The sequence below is a fragment of the Callorhinus ursinus genome, unplaced genomic scaffold (assembly GCF_003265705.2).
Source record: "Callorhinus ursinus isolate GAN/ISIS: 27379988/994484 unplaced genomic scaffold, GSC_fseal_2.0 scaffold12, whole genome shotgun sequence".
Taxonomy (NCBI): domain Eukaryota; kingdom Metazoa; phylum Chordata; class Mammalia; order Carnivora; family Otariidae; genus Callorhinus; species Callorhinus ursinus.
Window position 1 is genome coordinate 19652282 of NW_027397074.1, and position 23336 is coordinate 19675617.

The window sequence follows — 23336 nt, forward strand, 5'->3', positions numbered from 1 at the left end:
ACTTGGCTGTATTTTTTGAAAATAATGTGTTTTTAAATGTTTTCCACTGCCATTCAGACAAGTTCTAAGCCTGTTCATACCAGTGAAGAAAGTGGATTTTTTTGTCAACTTGAGGCTCTTAGAGCTGAATCATCAGCTATCAAAGAAGAACTTGCCAATTATAAAGAGAAAGCAGAAAAGCTTCAAGAAGAGCTTTTGGTAAAATAAGTAACCTTCTTCCTATTTCACTTATTTATACATACCTTAATTTCATTTCAAAGTATATTCTCTTCTATAAAAACAAACCAAAAAGCTGGAAAAAAAAATTTTGTGGCTTTGATGAAAAGTTAATATAAATTTCTTTACTAGCATGTTCTTGCTTGGTTTTCCTTGAATCTTTTATAGAAAGATGCTTTTAGTCTCTAGTCTGTTAATGAACGAGGGGAAAGACAGATATTAAAGAGAACTCTATATCCCATGAATACCAAAAGAGGCTGATAAAATAATTTGACTTCTATGGTAATCTGTGACTATACATATATACAAATATATATGGAATCTATGAGTGTTTCTGAAATATTTTTCCTATTATTCTGAGGAAAATGAACATATTAGCATGAATATTCTCTCTACCCTAAATTCTATATTTAATATTTTAATTGAATGTTCTACTGTTCTGTTCATTATGTTCTAGGTAAAAGAAACAAATATGGCATCTCTCCAGAAAGATTTAAGCCAAGTTAGGAATCAGCTCACGGAAGCAAAAGAGAAATTATCCTCCTTAGAAAAAGAAGATAAGACTGAGGTACAGGAAAACAGAAAAGTGTGCATATTAGAGCCACTTCCCAGTAAAGTGGGTAAAAGTCTGGCATCCCAGACGGAGGGGACTCTCAAGGTCAATAGCAGCAGTCAGACTCCACAAGTTTTTGTTAGAAATGCAGGAATCCAAATTGATTTACAGAGTGAGTGTTCCTCAGAAGAAGTCACTGAAATAATCAGTCAGTTTACTGAAAAAATTGAGCAGATGCAAGAACTACATGCTGCTGAAATTTTGGATATGGAATCCAGACATATTTCAGAAACTGAAACCTTAAAGAGGGAGCATTATGTTGCTGTTCAGTTACTGACGGAGGAATGTGGTACCTTGAAGGCAGTGATACAGTGTCTGAGATCTAAAGAGGTACTTGGTTTTCATAATACGTGTTTTTTCAACGTGTTTTTTTCCCCCAAATTCTTTGTTTTTAACAAAAAAATTTGAGTAGTCTCTTCCTTATGATAAAATTGCAGTTTTAAGTTTTTCCATTGTGTAGTCAGATAATAACTTTCCACAAAGTTCCTTTGCAGATTTGGAACACAACCATATTATTCCTTAACTCATGAATGTCTTTTTATGGTAATATCCATTAGGAAAAAAATTGAACACTTTTAAGCCATGGATAGTTCCATTTATTGTAAAACGTGTGGCAGATTTAATTGAGTTTCTCATTTGTTTTTTGACAGCATTATAAAAGAACAAGACTATTCATTGGGCCATATTTTTATTTTTATTAAGGCAAAAAATGTTATGTATTCTTATGTTTTCTCTAATTAGGGATCCTCAGTTCCTGAATTAACACATTCTGATGCTTACCAAACTAGAGAAATATGTTCCAGTGGTAAGTTATATAAATTTCTGACCTTTTTTTAGTACTTACTTAAAAAGTATTCGTTTCTTTTTAATAGTCAGTGGTTGTTTTCTTTATTTTAGATTCTGGATCAGACTGGGGTCAAGGAATTTATCTTACACAAAGTCAGGGGTTTGACACAGCATCAGAAGACCGAGGAGATGAAGGAGAAGGTTCAACAGATTCATTTCCAAAGAAAATAAAGGTACTGAAAGACAAAATACCTTTTAGTGAAACTTAGCCAGTGTGGTTTCTCTATTGAACACAGCAGTTTATTAGAACTTACGTAGTAAGATTCTCTCTTTAGAATCTTACATAGCAAGAAGGAATCTTGGGGATCTGTTTAGTGTTATTCCTCTATTAATAATTTTTTGTCTAAAGATTTTTAAAAATAGTTTTTATTCCTGGTATTTTTGAGTGCTAAAATTAAAGCAATCTCAAGGACTAGAATTTATCTCTTATTTTTTTGGCCAAATTCGTGGCTAATTATTAAATCCAAAAAGAGCCCATCAGATAAATAGAAGGATCTTATGGGTGAGAGCTACACAGTCATAGACTGTTTTCTGGATTGGCTTACCCCTCCATAAGAAGAAGGCAGCCAGTAATGGTAGCCTGGTGTTTTCTTCTTGCAGTGGCTCTTCTAAGTCAATCTAGCTAGATATAGCTACCTTAACTTAAAATTTGTTTCTTTGTATGTCTGTCTTTGAAGAAGTTGTCAGAATTCTGGCCTTTGGGTTTTCATTTCTAGGGATTACTGAGAGCTGTCCATAATGAAGGCATGCAGGTGCTTTCCCTCACTGAGTCTCCGTATAGTGATGGAGAGGACCATTCTGTTCAGCAAGTGTCAGAATCTTGGCTAGAAGAAAGAAGAGCTTATCTCAGTACAATCTCATCTCTTAAAGATTTAATTACCAAAATGCAAGTGCAAAGAGATGCCGAGGTACTCAATATTGTGCATCTTAATAGTTTTATATAATTTTTATTAATAGTAAGGCACTCTACAGATTAAATTGTCTTTTATGATGTAATTACACATGAATTACTACGTATCATTTAAATGCAACAAGCCACACACTTGAAAGCAAATCCATACTTTACTTTTGGGTTCTACTATTTATTTTGGTTGGTAGATAAATACCATTTTTAAAATTTTTTAAAACATGCTTATCTGAAAACTAACTTTTGTTTTTTTATACTCTGCTAGGTTTATGATGGTTCCCAGTCTGATGAGAGCCCCCCAGACTGGCGAGGTGAACTCCTGCTTGCTCTTCAGCAAGTTTTCTTAAAGGAGCGCAGTGTTTTACTAGCTGCATTTCAGACTGAGCTGACAGCTCTAGGTACTAGAGATGCAGTTGGATTATTAAACTGTTTGGAACAGAGAATACAAGAACAGGTATCAAAATAAAACTTTGGAACAAAGAATGCTTTTTAATAGTAATAAGCAAGTGAGTTATTGATTACTTTTGGAGAAGGTATGAAAGTTAAAATTTTAACAGGAGCCACTAAGAATATTAGAAGAAAAATTATTACCTTAAATGCTTTATCTTATGTTAGAAAATAAGCAAGACTGAAAATTAAGGAGCTTTTCATCCAAAAGAGCAGCAGAATAAGCCCAAAGAAAGTAGAAGTAAGCTATGGTCAGTTCTTGTTGTCTGCCATAGTTAGATTCTGTAAAGTTGCTGTGAATGCTGAGCCATTGCTACTAGGGAAAATACACAGGTAGGTTCCTGTGAACCCCTGGTCATGACATTTGTCAACCAATCAATACATAATTCTGTTTTGTGTGTGTTTGTTTAAAGATACCTTATTTACTAGGTATTTCTGATTCATTAACGTTGAACTCATGGCCAAGAGCACTATGTAACTCATGCCTAAACGAAGCTTATCACATATGTTCTCTGCATAAAATACAGCCTTCTTGCGATGAGTAACACTAGGTAGTTCTTCATCTTTGTGCTTAGGGACCATTCTAAACAGCAGAGTCACCAATAAAGAGCATAAAAGTGCAAAAAAACACAGCACTGAATAGATGGCAAAAAGGACACCATTTGTAGTATAAGAGATGAAAGAAAACAGCAGAACGGCACCTAGTTCCACTTCAGCTGCTACACTCAGCTGGCAGCTTAAATATTTTGCCCCTCTTGGCGTGTTTACAAATGACTGTCAGAGCATCTCAAGTTTTGATTTGGGGTTATAGATAAATTTTAGTGAATAGGCAGTTATGTAGATACACAATCCACAATTAATGAAGTTCAACTGTAATAAAAAAGTTAATGAAATGTGGTATGTTGGTACAATAGAGAAGATAAAAACTTGTAAGAGTTTCTTCTTTGAAAGGATAATAAGATAGAAACTTTTCTGGAGAATCGGTTAAGGAAAAAGGTAAAGCACATTTTTATAAAAGTTAAGAATGAAAATGGGATCATAACTAAAGATAACTGAGATATAAAATAATAGAATATTATGAATAATTTTATATAAATTCAAAACCTTGGGTGAAATGGACAGATTTCTAGAAAAATCATCATTTCTCCAAATTCATTCAGGAAGAAATAGAAAACCTGAAAAGTCCTATAACTAGTAAAAAAAAGAAAAGAAAAGAAAAGAAAAATCAAATTGATAGTTAAAAGACAACTAACAACACTTAGTGCCCAGATCTTCATTTTTAACTACATTTTCCATTAAAGGGAGCTAGGACTCCTTAGAGAAATGGTTGATTCCTGGGCTGGAGCAGAGGGACATACAAGATGAACCTGGAATATCTTGTTTTGCTGACAAAGACTTGCTCAGAGAATGAAGGGGAGATGTCAAAAGATCACAGAAGCCAACTTGAAGGTGTTCCCAGCGTCCACATTTAGGACAATTGGAACATCATACTAAATAATGGTAATGACAGATTGTAAACCAAAGAGTAAAATAAGAACTCATGAATTCATACTAATATAAATAAATGCATAAAAATTCTTTCTTAAAATAGAATGCCAGAGAGTAGATAGAAGAAATGATGAAGCTAGATCACCCTTTATTAAGCATTATAGTAATAACTGAAGCAATAACTATATAGTGGAAAACCTTACAGATATCACCTTAATCAAGTGATCAGAATTAGTATCACCAGTAATAGAACAGACTAGACATCATGTACTTCCTGATATGAAGTACACTACCTCACTTTTGTGCATAACTAAAATCTACTCACAAGCATATATTAAACTAAAACAAACTGAGGCCACTATGTATCTATCAGAATGGCCAAAATAAAAATTAGGGAAATACCAAGTGCTGGTGAGCATGCAGAGAAATTGCATCTCATACATTGCTGATATGAATCTAAAATGGGAGAGTCACTCTGGAAAATGAACTGGCATTTTCTTATGAAGTTAAATATACACTTACCATATGACCTGGTAGTCACACTCTCATAGGTATTTATCAGAAATGAAAACTTAGGTCTCCGTAAAAATCTATACAAGAATATTCATAGCAGTTTTATTTGTAATACTCCAAAACTGGAAACAACCCAATGTCTTTTGACAGGTAAATGGATGAACAAATTAAAGTACATCCATACAATGAAATACTGCTTAGCAATTAAAAATTAGGAATGGACTATTGATACCCTAAACCTCTTATATGTTATATAACATTGGAAATGACAAAATTATAGTGATAGTGAACAGATCAGTGGTTATCAGGGGTTATGGCTGGGGAAAGGATGTGACTACAAAGGAGTTTCTTTGTGTTGATGAAACAGTTCTGTATCCTGATTATGGTCGTGGTGACTCAGACCTATACATGTTATAAAATTTCATAGTACTATATACCAGGAAAATGAATGTGTGTAAAAACTAATGAAATTTCAGTAAGCCTTGTGATTTAAACAGAATCGTACCAGTGTCTAAATCTAGTTTTGATAATGTACTATAGTTATGTAAGATGTGATCATCAGAGAATACTGGCTGAAGGGCACATGGGAACTAGTAAGTTTTGTACATAAAATAATAGTATTGTAGTAGATTAATTTCTATGTTTGATAATTGTATTGTGGTTTGTAAGGGAATGTTGTTTTTAGGAAATATACACTACAGTTTTTAGGGGTAAAGGATCATTTGTCTGCCACTTATCTTCACACATTTTGGAAAAGAAAAATAATGATGTATATGTGTGTAGATACATACACACAGAGCTAGATACAGGGAGAGTGGTAAAGCAAATGTAGTTAACATTGAGAGAATTTGGGTGAATGAAATATGGGGATTCCTTACACAAATTTTGGAGCTTTTCTGTAGGTGAAATTATGTAAAAATATGAAATAAAAAACAGTTTAAAAAAAATTTACCCACAAGAATTACACTGAGTTCAAATGGTTTTATAGATGACATCTAGCATACATTCAAGGAATCACTAATTCCAGTCTTAAACATATGCTTCCCAGTGTTGGATGACTGGGGGAATGCCTTGTGGTTTTTTTTAAGAGGCTAATATAACCCTGTTACCAAGTCAGACAAAGATAATACAAGAAAGAAAACTTATGGGCCTGTTTTATTCATGAACATAGATGCAGAATTCCTAAACAAAATATTAAACCAAATCCCTGTATATTTTTTAGAGACATAGTCACCTTACACTTATCCAGGAATGCAAAGGTAGCATACCATTAAAAATAATTTGTGACTCATTACTTTAACGAAGGGAAAATAAAACAAAAAAAGCCTATTATCAGATGACTTCACTGGTGAATTCTACCAGATGTTTAAAAAATTAATACCAGTCCTTCACAAACTCTTTTAAAATTAAGGGAAGGGAACACTTCCCAACCCATTCTATAAGGCCAATATTGCCGATTTTTTTTTTTTAAGATTTATTTATTAGAAAGCACGTGTGAGCAGAGGGAGGGGAAGGGAGAGAATCTCAAGCAGACTCCATGCTGAGCTCGGAGCCTGACAAGTGGCTCAGTCTCACAACCCTGCTATCATGACCTGAACTGAAATCAAGAGTCAGACACTTAACTGAGCCACCCAGGCCTCATTATTGCTGATTCTTAAACCACACAAAGACAGCATAAGGAAAGGAAACTACTGACCAAATATCCAATGAGAATAAAACAACCACTGGAAAAATGAACAAATGATAAAAATAGGTGCACAAAAAAAGTATCCGATAAATATATGAAAAGATACTCAAATAAAATGTACTGTATACTTCATACTATGAAATACTATATAACATTGAAAATGATTGTGAAATAGAGCTGTATGTGTCAACCCAGATGGTTCACCAACATGAAATTCACTTAAATTCATTAAATGAAGGCACCTGGATGGCTCAGATGGTTGGGCGTCTGCCTTCGGCTCAGGTCATGATCCCAGGGTCCTGGGATCAAGTCCCGCATCGGCCTCCCTGCTCAGCGGGGAACCTGCTTCTCCCTCTGCCCCTCTCTCTCTCTGTCTCTTATGAATAAATAACTAAAATCTTAAAAAAAAATTCATTAAATGAAAAAGGCAAATTACACAAAGGTGAATACACTGTATGATGCCATTTATATAAAGTTTTAAAACATTGCAAAACAGGACTGTATTTGCTTAGGGTACATGTGTGTATATGACATAATATACAGAGCACATGAAAACACCAAACTTAGAAGTTGAGTGTTGAGTATTTCTCAAGCAGGCGGTGCAGAGGAGGTGTTCAGGGAGTTGTATAGAGCTGATAGCTGCTATTTCTTAAGCTCCATACATGAGTGTTTATTATAGTCTTATAATAAGTTTTGTTGTATGTGTGAAAATTTTCAAAGAAAATGTGAAGATTAATAATTAAAAAGTAAATCCTAATGAACAGGAAGAGAAAATTAACATCTTTCCAAAATTTCAGCATGTATGTTCCATTTTTTTTTTTTCAGACTTCCTGGTTAATACTATTGTCTTTACAACTCTCTTCACTTGATTTTTTGCTTTGCATTATTATAGAGTATTGAATATCAAGCAGCTATGGAATGCCTCCAGAAAGCAGATAGAAGGAGTTTGTTATCTGAAATTCAAGCACTGCATGCTCAAATGAATGGTAGGAAAATGGCTCTGCAAAGAGAACAAGAGAATGATCAACCAAGCCAAGGTATGCTGTACATCAGGCTCACATGGTGGCAGCAGATAGGTTGAAATATTTCACTCTGTTTCCCTTTTTTGTATTATTATTCATTTAAAACACATTTTCTTTTAGTCACATTTTCTTCTCATTCTCATATAATGGAAATAATCTACATTAATGACTCTGGGAATTAAAGGATTGTCCAGTTGGTTTTTAAACAGATAAATTTAATTTAAAATGAACAGTATTGCTTTGATCAGGTTGTTTAAAACAAGCCTATTAAGTTCATTATCTTTTTTTGTTTTGAAGTTCTTTGTGAGGATAACCACCTAAAAGAAAAAGAAATCTACAATGAAAGTATTTCTTTTGTAATCCTTTTCTTATTGTAAACTATAATATACATAGAGAAAAGTGCAAAATGCAAAAATATACAGTATAACAAATCTTTAAGTGAGTATTTATGGAAACTTTACACATGTCAAGTACCTCAGAAGCTCCTTCCCAAACACACTACACTGGGGTGACCTAGAGGTAACCATTATCCTGATTATTCTTTAGTTTTACTACCTATTTGTGTATTCCTAAACCATGTAAGTTTGAAGTTTACCTGCTTTTGAACTTTGTTATTCTGTATATATTTGTATCTTGCTTCTTTTACCTCTCTATACTATTTTTTTAAGTTACTGCATTTATCTCCAGTGCATTTGCTTTTGTTACTATGTAGAATTCCCACAATTTATATATATCCATTCTGTGGTTGAATATTTTGGGTTATTTCTATTTTTTAGCTATTACAACCAGTGCTATTCTGCACATTGTTATACTATGTTGCTGCTGCATACATACATGAGTTTTCTGGGTATATGTACCCCCAGGGGTGGAATTGCTGTCATAGAATACATCATTTCACATTTATTTTGTAATCCAGAGTGATCCTATCAATTCATATGCTTACTAGCAGAGCACGAGAGTCCTGTTGCTTCACTTACTTGTCGATAGTTGACATTGTCAGACCTTTGTTGCCAATCTGGTGGATATGCAGTAGATTGTTATTGTGGTTTTAATTGTGTAATTTTAATGTAGTTTCTCTAATTACTGAAGTGGTTTCGTTCTTTGTCATATTATTGGCTAGTTGGATTTTTGCCTTTGTGGTATGCTCGTTCTTGTATTTTCCCCACTTTTTGGTAGGGATGTCTGTTATAATAAATTGAGTTGCGGATGGAAATCAGTAGGGATTCAAGTACAATCTAATTTTCATCACATCTAGTGAAGACATTTTGGTCTTCAGTTTTGTTTGATGTAATGATAGAAACACCTATGCTTTTACAAATTTTGAAAGTTACACCATAGTCTCACATTTGTCATTGAACAACTAAAAAATTTAAATGTCTTAAAATAGCTCAGAGAAAAGAGGTGTAATTAGATCACAAATATATCTTATATTTAGGTGTAAGATTAATTGAAGATTATTTTTAGAGAATTGATTAATATTATTTTACTTTGTTATTAAGTTAAATAGAACCCCATTGAAAATATGCAGATACATACTTATATTTTTCAATCCTTAGCTGCTTCTAAGAAATAGTTTTCAAAGCTTAAACTAACTTGGACGCCTGGGTGGTGCAGTGGGTTGTGCATCCAACTCGGTTTTGTCTCAGGTCATGATCTCAGGATCCTGAGAGAGAGTCCGCGCTCAGCACAATCTGCTTGGGATTCTCTCTCCTTCTCCCTCTGCCCCTCATGCTTGTGCTCTCTCTAAAATAAATGAATCTTAAAAAAAAAAAAAGGCTTAAACTGACATGATTGTCTTCTACAGTCAAAGTTATTCCTGTCTCCTAACATCAGTGAATTGTAATATAAAGTGATGAACTTCGATAAAATTTTTTAAGTTGAAAATACATTCAAGGTAGAATGGAGAAACCAAAGAATAGAGTAAAATTTACCCCCTTGGAATCTCCTGAATCCTAAAATAACAACTGTTATTATCTGCAGACCTTTATTAATGCCATATGTATACAAGTTTCTATTTTTTGCAAAAGCAGTCTCCTGATGCATATTTCATAACTTTTTTTCCATTTATTATACTTAGGGATTTAAATATTTTCATTTGTTTTCATTGTAACAAACCTATAAGCAGGGGTTGGTTTGTGTTTATTTTTTTTTTTTTTTAAAAACCCAATGTATTTATTTAATATATTTGTCATAAGGGCTCAACCAGAGACTTAATTTAAAAAACAGAAACAAAACAAAAATGACACCACAGCTTAAGATACAGAGTCCTAGACAGAAATGAAGAGAAAGACTATCTAAGGAGAAAATAAAAAGACAACACAAAGAGAGAGGCTGGACAGTCAGGGATCTTGGCTGGAGACCTGCTTCGAGTAGGTTTCTTGCAGATACTTCTTAAAGGCTGTGGGGTTTTTCCAGAGCTCGGCAGCATGCGTGTTCAAAGAACTATCAATGTTTGGTTCTCCTGGCAGGCTCTGGATGGACAGCAGGATGGTCCTGACATCATACAGGGCAGACCACTTGTCCTTCAGGATGTCCAGGCAGATGTTTCCCTGGGTGTCCACGTTGGGGTGGTAGCAGGGTGTGAGGAACTTCACCGTGGGCGCGTTGTAAGGGTAGCCACTGGGGAACTCCAGCGAGAGCTTATACCTCAGGTCTTCATAAACTGTGCCTGCTGCCCCATGGATGGTCCCCACCCATTTGAAAAGGTTGTCGGATTCAGGGAAGGCAGAGATGCCTTTGTCACCAGACATCATGAGGGTCATCAGCTCCTGCTGTAGCCTCTTGCCCACGGGGCCCCGGGCGGCGCCACTGCTGGGCTCGGCTCCTTTGCGGGCGGCGGCGACGCTGGCGGCAGCTGGGTCGCGGTTCTGGGAGGCCATCCCAGGCGGTGCGGGGAGAGAGACAGGAACTCGGAGAGCACGACTGCAACTCTGGTTTGTGTTTAAAAAACAAACCACGATCCAAGCTTCTAGGACAGTAAAGTTCCTAGGGACTATCTGCGAAGGAATGCTAAACAAAACCTGCAAGTGCTTTGTGTGGCTGTCAAAAACCTTTGGCATTTTTTAGCAGGAGCTCTTGAAATTCTGCTTGAGCAAATACACACTTCTATATAGTATTTGTGAACACCTGAAGTTTTATTTCATGTCTTACACTGATTAAATATTCTGTTAAACTATATTATCATCCTTATGTATTTATAGTTCTGAAATCTTGACCATTAGCACTATGAGGAAAGTATTCATGATAAGTATTTATGTAAATTGCCAACTTTGGGACTGTGATCTCTTCACATTTGCTTTGTAGTAATCTCCTAAATTAAAAATCAGTTCTCATCAATAAAATATTTATAAACCAAATATGAGTTGCAAGATCATAATTTAAGTATTAATAATTTTCCATGTAGAACTCTTGGAGTATAATATGCAGCAGAAGCAGTCTCAGATGCTGGAGATGCAAGTGGAGCTCAGCAGTGTGAAGGACAGAGCAGCAGAACTGCAGGAACAACTGAGTTCTGAGAAAATGGTGGTTGCTGAACTGAAGAGTGAACTTGCACAAACTAAATTGGAACTAGAAACAACACTCAAGGCACAACATAAGCACCTAAAGGAATTAGAGACCTTCAGGTATGTCAGGCTTCCTTATTATAAACCTATTTGGGTGAAGGAAGTGAAGTAATTTTGTCACAGACATTGTGCAGATCTTATAACAACATGACATTATACATAATGTGTAAATAACCTGAAACTTTGTTATTTATAGGAAAAACTACAGTGGAAAGGAAAAACTCCAAATTTTTCCAAATGATAAATTCATGATTAGGTATTGGCATATTCTCTGCTGTGGGTTCAGTTCTATTGGAGACTTATTGTTGTATAAGATATATAATTTTGACTTCTGTTTTACCACCAAGTAATTTGAAGTGATATTTATGATCTCAGTGGAATCTGTGGTTCATCTACCTAAAATATACAAAATGTTTTAAAATACAATGCTTGTGAAAAGGATAAATTGTTGGTATAAATAGTGAGATATTCTGCTTGCCAAGGACACATTACAAAGACAGTCATTCTTTATTTTGAACAGTGGTTATTCCCATGTTCAGTAAAAGACGAAGGAAAATTTTTATTAACGTTATTTTGTAAAAATAAATGGTTTACAGTGCTAAATAATAGTTAGTAGTGGCATTACTAGAAACAGTTAATTTGAAATAAACCACAGTCAGAAATCTTTAATTTTTACATGGCTTATATTTTCCTATTAACTCGTTTATAATATACCTCCACTTTTAAGTGGAAGCTCTCTCTTTCTCTCAATATAAACTCGGTTAAAGTAATTTTATGAAAGTTCGATTGTCTCTGATTTAGGTTGGAAGTTAAAGATAAAACCGATGAAGTACATTTGCTTAATGACACATTAGCAAGTGAACAGAAAAAATCCAGAGAGCTCCAGTGGGCTTTGGAGAAGGAGAAAGCCAAACTAGGACGCAGTGAAGAGCGGGATAAAGAAGAACTTGAGGTATTGTTACCTTTGTCTTTACATGTCTGTGGAAAATCCAGAACAACAGAAGAGGGAGAGTCTAAAGACTTTCCTCTTTCTAAAATGTCAGGCTTAGACTCTTTATGAGGTGCAGTAAGTTGTTCACCGTATATGGAATACTATTATGTTATCTAAACATTCTCTATCTAGGAAATGCTAAATGGTGTGATGCAGTTTTGTTTGGCTACATCCAGGGGTGCGTACAGACTGTTCTGCTACGGTGTGTGTTTGGGGAATTTGAGTTCGTGCATATACAATTTGATAAATAGGGCATCCATTTCAGTTTAACTCGAAGTAGTCTTGGTTCTTGTTTTCTCCTAGGGAAGGTGAACAGTGACACCTCTCTGGCAGCAGGAGCCCTCATTGTTACATTTTTAAAAAATTGAAAATGAGTCCCTTCACTCTGGGCTGTGTTCCAAAGAGGCACAGCCCAGCCTTGCACAGCTCACAGCTCAGAGCGGGATGTACTGCACCCACAGTGCCCACGTTAATGGTAGCCCCACTGGTTCAGAGCTCTTGTTCCATCCACACATGGTACTCCCTAGCTGTATGCTAAAAAACTAAGTAGCTGGCATTTCTGCCCTATTACATTTTGTTTTGTTTTGTTGGGGTTTTTTTTTTTTTGAATGTCCATCTTGGTAGCCTCCAGGCATAGTGAGCTCTCTGCCTGGCAAGGACATGATGTCCCCTCAGGTACTGATTACTACTTTTTATCATTACAAATTTGTATAAGTTTTGAGTAGTTTGTCCCTAACCCTGCTTTTCCCCATAAGCCCTATTATTTTTAATATGTGACATTGAACAACATGAGGCTTTTCAGGAGCTTCTGTCACATTATATTGGAATATTTGTATTTTTAAAAGTCATTATTTCTAGAAGGAATATACCCTGCTTCATATTCCTTGAGTAGTTATGATTAATGTTTGGAGAGAAAGTATCATTTAGCTTATCTATCTTTTGTTTATAGTCTTTGATGAAAATCATCTGGCTGTCCAAATAATCTTTAACCACTGAAAGTTTAAGTTAATACTGGATAATCAATTTTATTATCAAATACTACCAACTTAGTATTAATAAAGTAGAATTATACTTACAAAGAATATTTAATATTAACAAATTCTTAAATTCAACTTTCTTCTACAAGGATTTGAAGTTTTCACTTGAGGGTCAGAAACAAAGGAATATCCAGCTAAATCTACTGTTGGAACAACAGAAACAACTACTAAATGAATCACAGGAGAAAATAGAATCACAAAGAGTGCTACATGATGCCCAGTTATCAGAAGAACGAGGTCGAAACTTAGAGCTTCAGGTACTTCTTGAATCTGAGAAAGTTCGAATACGGGAAATGAGTAGTACCCTGGATCAGGAGCGGGAATTGCATGCTCACTTGCAGAGCAATGATGATAGTGGGCAGCCTCGGCCCTCACTACCCTCTGAGGACCTCCTTAAAGAGCTACAGAAACAGCTAGAGGAGAAACACAGTCGCATAGTAGAATTGTTAAATGAGACCGAGAAATATAAACTGGATTCTTTGCAAACGAGACAGCAAATGGAAAAGGATAGGCAGGTTCACAGGAAGACGTTGCAGACAGAACAAGAGGCCAACACTGAGGGACAGAAAAAAATGCATGAGCTCCAGTCCAAAGTGGAAGATCTTCAGCGCCAGCTGGAAGAGAAAAGGCAACAGGTTTATAAGTTAGACCTTGAAGGAAAGCGACTGCAGGGAATTATGCAGGAATTCCAGAAGCAAGAACTAGAACGAGAAGAAAAACGAGAAAGTAGAAGAATTCTCTATCAGAATCTTAATGAGGTAAATTAATACTGTTTTAAAATAGTTTTTAAAAGAACACTACAGCCCTTTGAACATATAATTTTGATAGCAGACTAAATTATTTAAATAGTTAAGAACAGGGTGCCTGGGTGGCTCAGTCGTTAAGCGTCTGCTTTCGGCTCAGGTCGTGATCCCAGGGTCCTGGGATGGAGTCCCGTGTCGGGCTCCCTGCTCAGCGGGGAGCCTGCTTCTCCCTCTGCCCCTCCTTCCACTCAGTCTCTCAGTCTCTCTCTCTCTCTCTCTCAAATAAATAAAATCTAAAAAAGTAAAAATAGTTACGAACAAATGATTTAAAAAGGAAATTCAAAAAAGTTTATTTGGAGTATAAACCGTAATTGTGTTCCCTTGAGAAAAAATGTGATTTGCTGTTCATTTATAATTACTGCTTTTTCTTTTTCTGCCGAAAATTGCTAGCCATCCACATGGAGTTTAACCAGTGATCGAACTAGAAATTGGGTTCTTCAACAGAAACTAGAAGGAGAGACAAAGGAATCAAGCTATCCTAAACTGATTGAAATGAATGAAGGAGCTGGCTGTAATCATGCATTAGGAATCATCAGACAAAAGCTTCAACACATGGCTTCAAAACTACAGCATCTGGCCCAGAAAGCCTCCAATAGGTTAGAGTTTTCCTTCTGACTTTGGAAATGGCATTCTTAGACAAGCTGGTCAGAACCTGCCCCTCACTAATAGCTAGCCAAGGGTGGGGAATTGAAATTTTAAAGTTAATGCATGTTCACATTAGGAGATGGTATTCTTTAACAAAACTCATATACCTGAAAACCTTCACCTTGAGCCCTGGAAAGAGAACACTTTAATGTAAGGGAGGAGATAGGTGAAGTAAGAGTGTCACTTAATCTGTACAGTTTGTGCTAGTCAGCACCACTAATTGAGAAAGGTATGTTTTGACTTTTTGTCTTCTTCTTGAAGACTACAGTTTGAAACAGCAGATGATGAAGACTTCATTTGGGTTCAGGAAAATATTGATGGAATTATTTTACAACTACAGAAATTAACTGGCCAGCCAGGGGAAGAGGTAAGACTTTAAAGATTTAATGGAGCTGTATGAATCATTTGAAACTGGCACCATATTTTCTAAATTTTAATTTTATCTTTTAATTTATTTTAAATAATAATATATGTTTTTCCCTAATAGAAGAAGATAGTGAAAATTTGAGGGGAAATTAACTTTCATTATCATTATTGAATAATTATAGTGACATTATATTGTGATAACCAAGTTTCTTGCAAGAATAGTCTGGCTTCTACCCTCACCACTCTCAAAACCACCCACAGAATGCCACCAGTGTCTTCACAGTTGACTAATCTGATGAATCTTTTCATTCCCTGTCTTCCTTGACTTCTTTATAGCATTTGACACTTTGGACCTCTCCCATCTTAAAAACCCTCTCTTTTTTTTTTTTTTTTACCTTTTGTGACAGTATTCTCTTATTTCTTCCATTTCTTTCATCAGTCACCTTCATGAATTCCTCTTCCTCCTGTCCTCATCCATTTTTTTCTCTGTGAAAGCTCATTCATTCCCACAGCCTGAGTTCTCAGTAGACTTACTTACTGAACAAATACTTATATCAGGCACTTGTTATGTGCCAGGTACTATCCTGGGTTCTGAACTGCAATGAACAAATCTGATAAAATTCTCACCCTTGTATTTACCGCAAAGATACAAATGTAGTGATCTGAAGGGGCACATGCACCCCAGTGTTTACAGCAGCAGTGTCCACAATAGCCAAACTATGGAAAGAGCTTAGATGTCCATCAGCAGATGAACGGATAAAGAAGATGTGGTGTGTGTACACACACACACACACACACACACACAGAATGGAATATTAAGCAGCCATCAAAAAAATGAAATCTTGCCATTTGCAACAATGTGGATGGAACTAGAGGGTATTATGCTAAGCAAAATAAGTCAATCAGAGGGAGACAATTATATAATCTCACTGATCTGAGGAATTTGAGAAACAAGACGGGATCATAGGGGAAGGGAGGGAAAAATGAAACAAGATGAAACCAGAGAGGGAGACAAACCATAAGAGACTCTTAATCTCAGGAAACAAACTGAGGATTGCTGGAGGGGAGGGTGGTGGGAGGGATGGGGTGGCTGGGTGATGGACATTGGGGAGGGTATGTGCTATGATGAGCGCTGTGAATTGTGTAAGGCTGATGAATCACAGACCTGCACCCCTGAAATGAATAATACATTATATGTTAATTAAAAAAATTTTTTTTAAATCTCACCCTTATGGACCTTATCTTCTAGGGGCCTGTGGTTCTAGTGTATACCTCTGTCCTGTGGTCCAGGTTTATATTTTCCATTAATTACAGGAACTCTTTCCTTGGGAAAGTGGACCCCATAGTGATCCCTTAGGAACCTCACAGGCATGTTCCAAACTGAGCATCATCTTTCTTTTCTTCTTCTGTCCCCAACCCACATTTCTAGTCCTGAAAGCGCCCAGTTTGGAAAGTTGAAAGTCACCATAGACCACTTTACTTCACTCAGTTGTGTATCGCAGCAGTGACTAAGTCCTGTGCTTTTACCTTCTAAGTATCTACCCCATGTGCCCTTAGTCATTGCCTTTATTCAGGCTTCCATTATTTCTCACCTGAACTATTGTAATGACTTCCTGATGTGTCCACCTGACACCAGGATCTGTCTTCCCTAATTTACTGTACTTTGCATGCTGCTACCAAGGAATTTTTCTAACACATAAATTTTATTTGTGGCACTCTTGTCTCAAGGCCATTTATGGCTCTCCACTGCCTACATTTAGGTCTATTATCTGTAAAGTGAAGGCAGCCTTTACTCTAGCCTTATCAAGCCACTTGTAGCTCCCTAAAAGCAACATACTCTCAAAGAAAACCCTTGTGCCTTACACATGCTGTTCCTTCTACTTAATATGCCCTTCCCTGTCTTCTTTCCTACCTGTGAAATTCTTCCTAGTTACTTAAGACTCAACTCAAGCACTACTTCTTCATGAAATCTCTTGTTCTGAGTGCCCATTCACGTTTATGTGCATTGTTCATAAACGTTTGTGCTTCCATGACCTTAATTCCATTTTATCTTTCTAGCCTAGCCTAGTGTCCCCAGGTACTTCTTGTGGCTCACTGACTGAAAGACTGCTGAGACAAAATGCTGAGCTGACAGGACATATCAGCCAACTGACAGAAGAAAAGAATGATCTGAGAAATACGGTTATGAAGCTGGAAGAACATATCAGGTGGTACCGACAGACAGGAGCTGGCAGAGATTATGTACGTCTAATTTGAGCATGGCCACACTTGAAATACTGCAGAATTACAACTTCTGCTCTCTGGTTTCAGTTCTTAACCCTAACATAAAAATATTAAATATCTGGTTCTTAGTATGATCATTAGAAAATGTTAGCGAGATGACAGTGATAATTGGGAGCCTTCTCTGGGCCAGATCATGGGTTCTATACTTTCAGAGTCTTTAATCCACATTCAGCCTTGTACATGAGAAAACTGAAGTCTATAGTCAAACCAAGAACTGCTTATCTTAACCAAAGCTAGATACTATGCTATCTGTGGACCATCAGTGGATCCATGTAAAGAAATGTTCAAATGTGAATTCTGACTGTTCTTATCAGTTACTATGTTTGTGACTCAAGTGAAAGATGCCATTAAATTTTATATTTCAGGGCGCCTGGGTGGCTCAGTTGGTTGGGCGACTGCCTTCGGCTCAGGTCATGATCCTGGAGTCCCGGGATCGAGTCCCACATCGGGCTCCCTGCTCAGCAGGGAGTCTGCTTCTCCCTCTGACCCTCTTCCCTCTCATGCTCTCTATCTCTCGTTCTCTCTCTCTCAAATAGATAAATAAAATCTTTAAAAAAAAAAAAAATTTTATATTTCAGTCTAATAAACCACTCTAGCAGTTTATTTAATTTTTTCCAGTTAAAAACTACAAAATAAATTGCTAGCTTCTGTAATATAAAGATAGGAATATAATATAAAATAAAGATAGGAAGGACTCGTGAGACAACTGTGCAGTCTGCATGATAACACACCCACAGAGCTTCTGTAGCAATTCACTTCTCTGTGGACATGCCGGGTGGTTGTTTCCCCACTTCCCCAGTGTGCTGATTCAGGCATAGGCTCTACATTTGAACCCAGATGGTCCATTTATTAAGTCTCTAAACTGTTTTATTTCAAAGCTTTGCAAAATCTAAACACTTTCCTTCGGGCTAGGCTCCCACAGGGGTTTTTAGTTTTAAAATTAAACTACTAAGCAAAGGACCATATACTTAGTGTATATTCTTTACTGTTAGTTGAGATTGGCTTTGAACTCTCCCGGTCTGAGACTGGAAAGCTGAGGTTCCCATAGGGGATACCTTTAATGTGTTTAATTTAGATTTTTCAGACTTATGCCTAAAAATCATGTAAGTAGGCTCTGGTCTCTGCAGTCTTCTAGGTTTTCATTCAGTGGTGGTGCCAACATTGAAGCCATCATTGCTTCTGAAAAAGAAGTCTGGAACAGAGAAAAGTTGACTCTCCAAAAATCCTTGAAAAGAACAGAAGCTGAAGTGTACAAACTGAAAGCTGAACTAAGAAATGAAGCTTTACTTCAGAATCTGAGCCCTGATTCTGAGCATGCTGCTATAAAGGTAGGGGACATCTTCCATCAAAACATGTACCAAAGCTGGTCCTCTGCTTTGGCCTTGTTTCATCTCTCACTAACCTTAACAGAGTAAAGAAGTGTAGGTGGCACTTCGGCTGTCTCTAGATCTCACTATTGAGTGTGTGTCATGAATGCAGGTCTCTAGCTGGTCACAAAACCTTGGTGGCAAGGCATGCCATCATGGCAGCACCGTGAGCTCCTGGCCCCACTACCCCCATCTCATCCCTAATAGATAACAGAAAGTTCTCTTCCACTGCCAACAAAAGCTCTACTACTATCAATATCAGAGCATCACCACGCTCTGTAAGATGGTAAGCCCTCTGAACAGCCTCTCTACACTGACTCTAATGAATGTTGCAATAAAACTTTTAATCTGTTAACATAAAATCCAAAACAAAAAGAAAAATGTTTGGAATATTTTTTTAACTATGGAGTGAACATAAATTTATGACTCTTAAAGGGACAGAGAACATTAACATTGGAAACGTTAAATAAAGGAAAAAAAGTTAAATAGATTAGTGACACTAATAATAAAAGTAGCTCTATGCAGTTAGAAGAAAAACCAAGATGATAATGGAATTACAAAAATATTTGCAGTAAATATGATGACTAGGGGGCGCCTGGGTGGCTCAGATGGTTAAGCGTCTGCCTTCGGCTCAGGTCATGATCCCAGAGTCCTGGGATCGAGTCCTGCATGGGGCTCCCTGCTCCTTGGGAGCCTGCTTCTCCCTCTGCCTCTTTCTCTCTCTCTCTGTCTCTCATGAATAAATAAATAAAAATCTTTAAAAAAAGTAAATATGACTAGGCACTAAAATCCAAAATAAACCAAAAATCTAAGTATAAGGTTTGTATTCACATTGCACTGACTAAAATGAGGCAGAAGTGTAAAATTTAAGGTTATCCTTACCTTCAACTTTGCTAATCAAGTAGAAGACAGTAGTAGGATATCTGCCATTCTGCTCCTACAACTTTTTTTAAAATAAAATCTAGGTTATCTTCCCCTAGAGAACAATTTGAATGGCTTCTTAATAACGTCTTTATGTTCTTCCCTTTCTTTAACATAGAGAATTTATGGTAAATATCTGAGGGCAGAAAGTTTTCGGAAAGCTCTCATTTATCAGAAGAAATACCTGCTGCTGTTACTGGGTGGGTTCCAGGAATGTGAAGATGCCACCCTGACTCTGCTTGCCCGGATGGGGGGGCAGCCAGCCTTCACAGACCTCGAGGTGATCACCAACCGTCCAAAGGGCTTCACCAGGTTTCGGTCAGCGGTCAGAGTGTCCATGGCAATTTCAAGGTAAAGTGTTGGAAAGAAAATGCATTTTGATAGACTCTAAAAAGATTTAGATTTATAATCTTCTCTGTTCTCTGCCTATTGTGCTCTGTATTCATACAGTATGAGACACTTGCCATCACTAAAACATGCGGGCTTCTTTCTTTCATCCTTTTAGCCAGGGATACTTTACATTGTACCATGGAGACCCAGCTTCCCAGATGCAGGCAACTGGTAACTCAGAGCTGGCACATCCAATCTGGATTTTTTTGTTTTATTTTTTAACTCTGAATAAGCCCATGAACTACCTCAGATGTAGAAATAAAAGGGATCACAAAAGGGGAAAAAATGTTTTTGAAAATTTACTTAGGCTACATATTCATTTTCTTCATTGCTAAAATAACCCACTCTTGGAGTTCTGCTACACAAAACTCTGGTCTAACTCTGCATCCAAACCCCAGATTAGCCTTTAGGGCATTGGACTGAGCTAGTGCTTTTGTCACTCTGCCTCTAGTAGTTCCAAGCTAGGAACTCTGGACTCATTCTGTTTGTGGCTGAAATGGAGCCAGGACTCAAACTCCCTTGAGGGCCTGGCCTCCTGCAGCCCTCTCATCTGAGTGAATATACCCAGACCCCTAGGCTTCCCCATGCTTCCCCTCCCTTTTATTCATGTAGGAGGAACCAGACAGTCTCAAAAGAATTTTTAGTTTTACAGCTTCCTATCAGGTCACATCTCATATGGTCTTCAAAGGGTTTTGTCCTTTTTCTTTGACCTATCTTCCTTTGAAAAATACAACAGAGGTTTTTAACTAGAAGCTGTCTGAGATCACCTAGTTCAGAATACCATCTTACAGATGAGGAAACTGAGGCCCAGAAAGTTTGCAAAGCCAGTAGTGATAGAGCTAGGACAATCAGCCAGGGCTCCCACGTCTCATCCATGTGGGCTCTGTAAAGGAAGCTCACATTTTCTCTTATTGATGGTCTGAGACCCTCCTTGCCTCTATTGTTCCACATTGTTGGCAGGTTGTCCCAGTTTCTCCTTCCTCATCGTCCATTCCTTTTACCACCTTGTACACTCTATACAGGGTGAGGTGCTGGGAGATGCACTGATGATGAAAAAAATAAAAACCTTGCCTAAATCCCTAAAGGCAGCTCACTTCCTAGTGGGGAAGACCAGTATGCTCATAACTTAGAAGACACTAAATGACAGGTCATAGGAGTTCGTTATTAATTTTATTGGAAAAATTTGGGAAGGCTCCTTGAAAACTAGTCGCCACTGAAAGACTTCATTCTAACTGCCTCTTTTTCTTGTCCTCTTACATGTGCATTGTATTTTCACCATCCCAAAACTGAGCTTCACAACTGATTGGAATTAAGAAATCAAAACTGGTGTTTAGAAAGTTCCTTGGGCCAGGGTCGGGCAGGCAGCACCTTGCCACAGCTGGTCTGGTGCACTGCCACCCCCCTTCCTTTTAAAGCCTCATTGGTTTTCACCCCCGATCCCATGGCCTCACTCCTCTTCCAGCTTTCCCAGCTCGGTCTCACTGCCCGGGTAAGAGTCTTTTTATTCTCGTTGCATCTCATTTGCCTCGTAGTCTCCATTCTTTTCTCTCTCTCTCTTAAGATTTTATTTATTTGAGAGAGAGAGAGCACGAGCAGGGGGCAGGGAGAGAGAGAAGCGATGCAGGACTCGATCCCAGGACCCTGGGATCACGACCTGAGCTGAAGGCAGACACTCAACCGACTGAGCCACCCAGGCGCCCCATTCTTTTCTCCTTTCATTATTTCTCGCCCTTTCTTTGCCCATCCACTTTTCTCTTTTTTGCTTTTGCTCTTCATCTCTTTGAGTCCTAAACTCTAAAGTCAGAACCTGGTCCTGGCAACAGACAAGATTTCTGGGCCTCTTGGGAAGCCAGTCAGTTTTGTTCCAGTTTATTTTGCCACAAACCAGGAGACATTTGCGTAATTTTAGATTAGGCAGTCATGTGACTGTGTTGAAATTTGTTCTGTGTTCATATTCAAATGTATGACTTTATTTTTGTGGGAAATGTATATTTATATTCTTTCCATTGTAGATGTGCTGTGAAACTTTTTCTTGGCATCTTTTTTAGAATGAAATTTTTGGTTCGACGGTGGCAACGAGTCACAAGTGCTGGTTCCATCAATATTAACAGGGATGGCTTTGGACTGAATCCAGGTGAAGTCAAAATAGGATTTCTTGTGTTTATGATTCTCTTAATATTACCGTATGTGTAATGCCTTCCAAATAATGTGTTCTGGAAACTGTTGTCCAAAGACCAGAGAGCCCTATAACCAACAGAGCTGGGGACCTTGCTGTTTAAAAGAGTAATGAGAGCGAATTTTTATGGGCCACGTAGTCTGAACTAGGCCCTACTTTGTCCATATATTCTCATGCATTTTCCCAATCCTATGATGTAAGTATGGCTACTGTTATTCTCACTTTATAGGAGAAAAACTGAGGCATGGAAAGCATTTGTTGTTTGTCTCAGATTACCCAGTGGGAAGTGGCAGAGCCAGCATTGAACCCTGGCAGTCTGGCTCTAGACCCCACTCCCCATACAACTGCATTTAAGGCTCTGATTCCAGATAGAATTGCTATTAGTCATATGGAAGTTATGGTTTCAGGTTTTCACAATTTAGTGGTATTCAGGTTTCTGAGCTTACAAATAGGTTGTATATAATGGTAACAGTTAAAATTCCTTCTTGCTACACCTAAAAGTGGAAACAAACTAGAACTTCAATATTTTAGGCATACGGATGAGCTCAGAAACTGGGGAGTATACAGAGTTTCATCCACACAGCATAACTATATTAATGCAGCTATGTATTGGTATTAAACCACCTTTACGTATTCTACCAGTAACTAAGCAGAGAAGGAGGAGATATGTTTGGTATGCTGAGCAAAGTGCCTTGAGATATGCATTCTTACACAGAAACAGCTGAAATTTGCACCGTAATGAGTTCTGTGTTTTAAGTTAGCAAATCTTGATTTCAAGTTTTTTCTAGTAAAAGTCAGTAGGGTGGTGTGAAGTAGTATTTTTTATCCAAATCATCTTTTTCCCCAAGCCATACACACTCAGACACCCCTCACCTCACCTCTAATTATAACTAAGAAGAGGTCTTTTAAAAAAATGTTCCAAGTAAGTAGTTTATTTTCTTTGAGGTATAGTTCCAGATTATTAGAAATACTTATATTCAAAGGAAAACAAATTAACAGTTCTGTTTTTTCTCTTCTTTGGAAGAATAATTGAAGATGACTATAAATAGGAGATA

At 37.2% G+C, this 23336-nt stretch overlaps 1 protein-coding gene and 1 pseudogene across 11 annotated transcripts in view; one reads left to right on the forward strand and one right to left on the reverse strand.

The window, feature by feature from the left end:
- The window catches only part of AKAP9 (A-kinase anchoring protein 9), a 197921-nt gene that overhangs the window by 167665 nt on the left and 6920 nt on the right, over positions 1-23336 (forward strand). For 9 of the 11 annotated variants that reach the window (XM_073898794.1, XM_073898793.1, XM_025872853.2 and 6 more), the window contains 16 exons: positions 58-198; positions 674-1159; positions 1571-1634; positions 1727-1848; positions 2392-2583; positions 2848-3036; positions 7610-7754; positions 11143-11362; positions 12104-12254; positions 13420-14088; positions 14524-14729; positions 15040-15145; positions 17203-17385; positions 18555-18755; positions 19834-20066; positions 22154-22239. In XM_073898794.1, coding sequence (XP_073754895.1) covers positions 58-198; positions 674-1159; positions 1571-1634; positions 1727-1848; positions 2392-2583; positions 2848-3036; positions 7610-7754; positions 11143-11362; positions 12104-12254; positions 13420-14088; positions 14524-14729; positions 15040-15145; positions 17203-17385; positions 18555-18755; positions 19834-20066; positions 22154-22239 — 3394 coding nt within the window. The remainder of the gene's footprint in view (positions 1-57; positions 199-673; positions 1160-1570; positions 1635-1726; positions 1849-2391; positions 2584-2847; positions 3037-7609; positions 7755-11142; positions 11363-12103; positions 12255-13419; positions 14089-14523; positions 14730-15039; positions 15146-17202; positions 17386-18554; positions 18756-19833; positions 20067-22153; positions 22240-23336) is intronic. The other 2 variants (XM_025872854.2, XM_073898797.1) reach the window with 2 other exon arrangements.
- On the reverse strand, positions 9924-10633 carry LOC112824883 (ubiquitin-conjugating enzyme E2 C pseudogene; annotated as a pseudogene).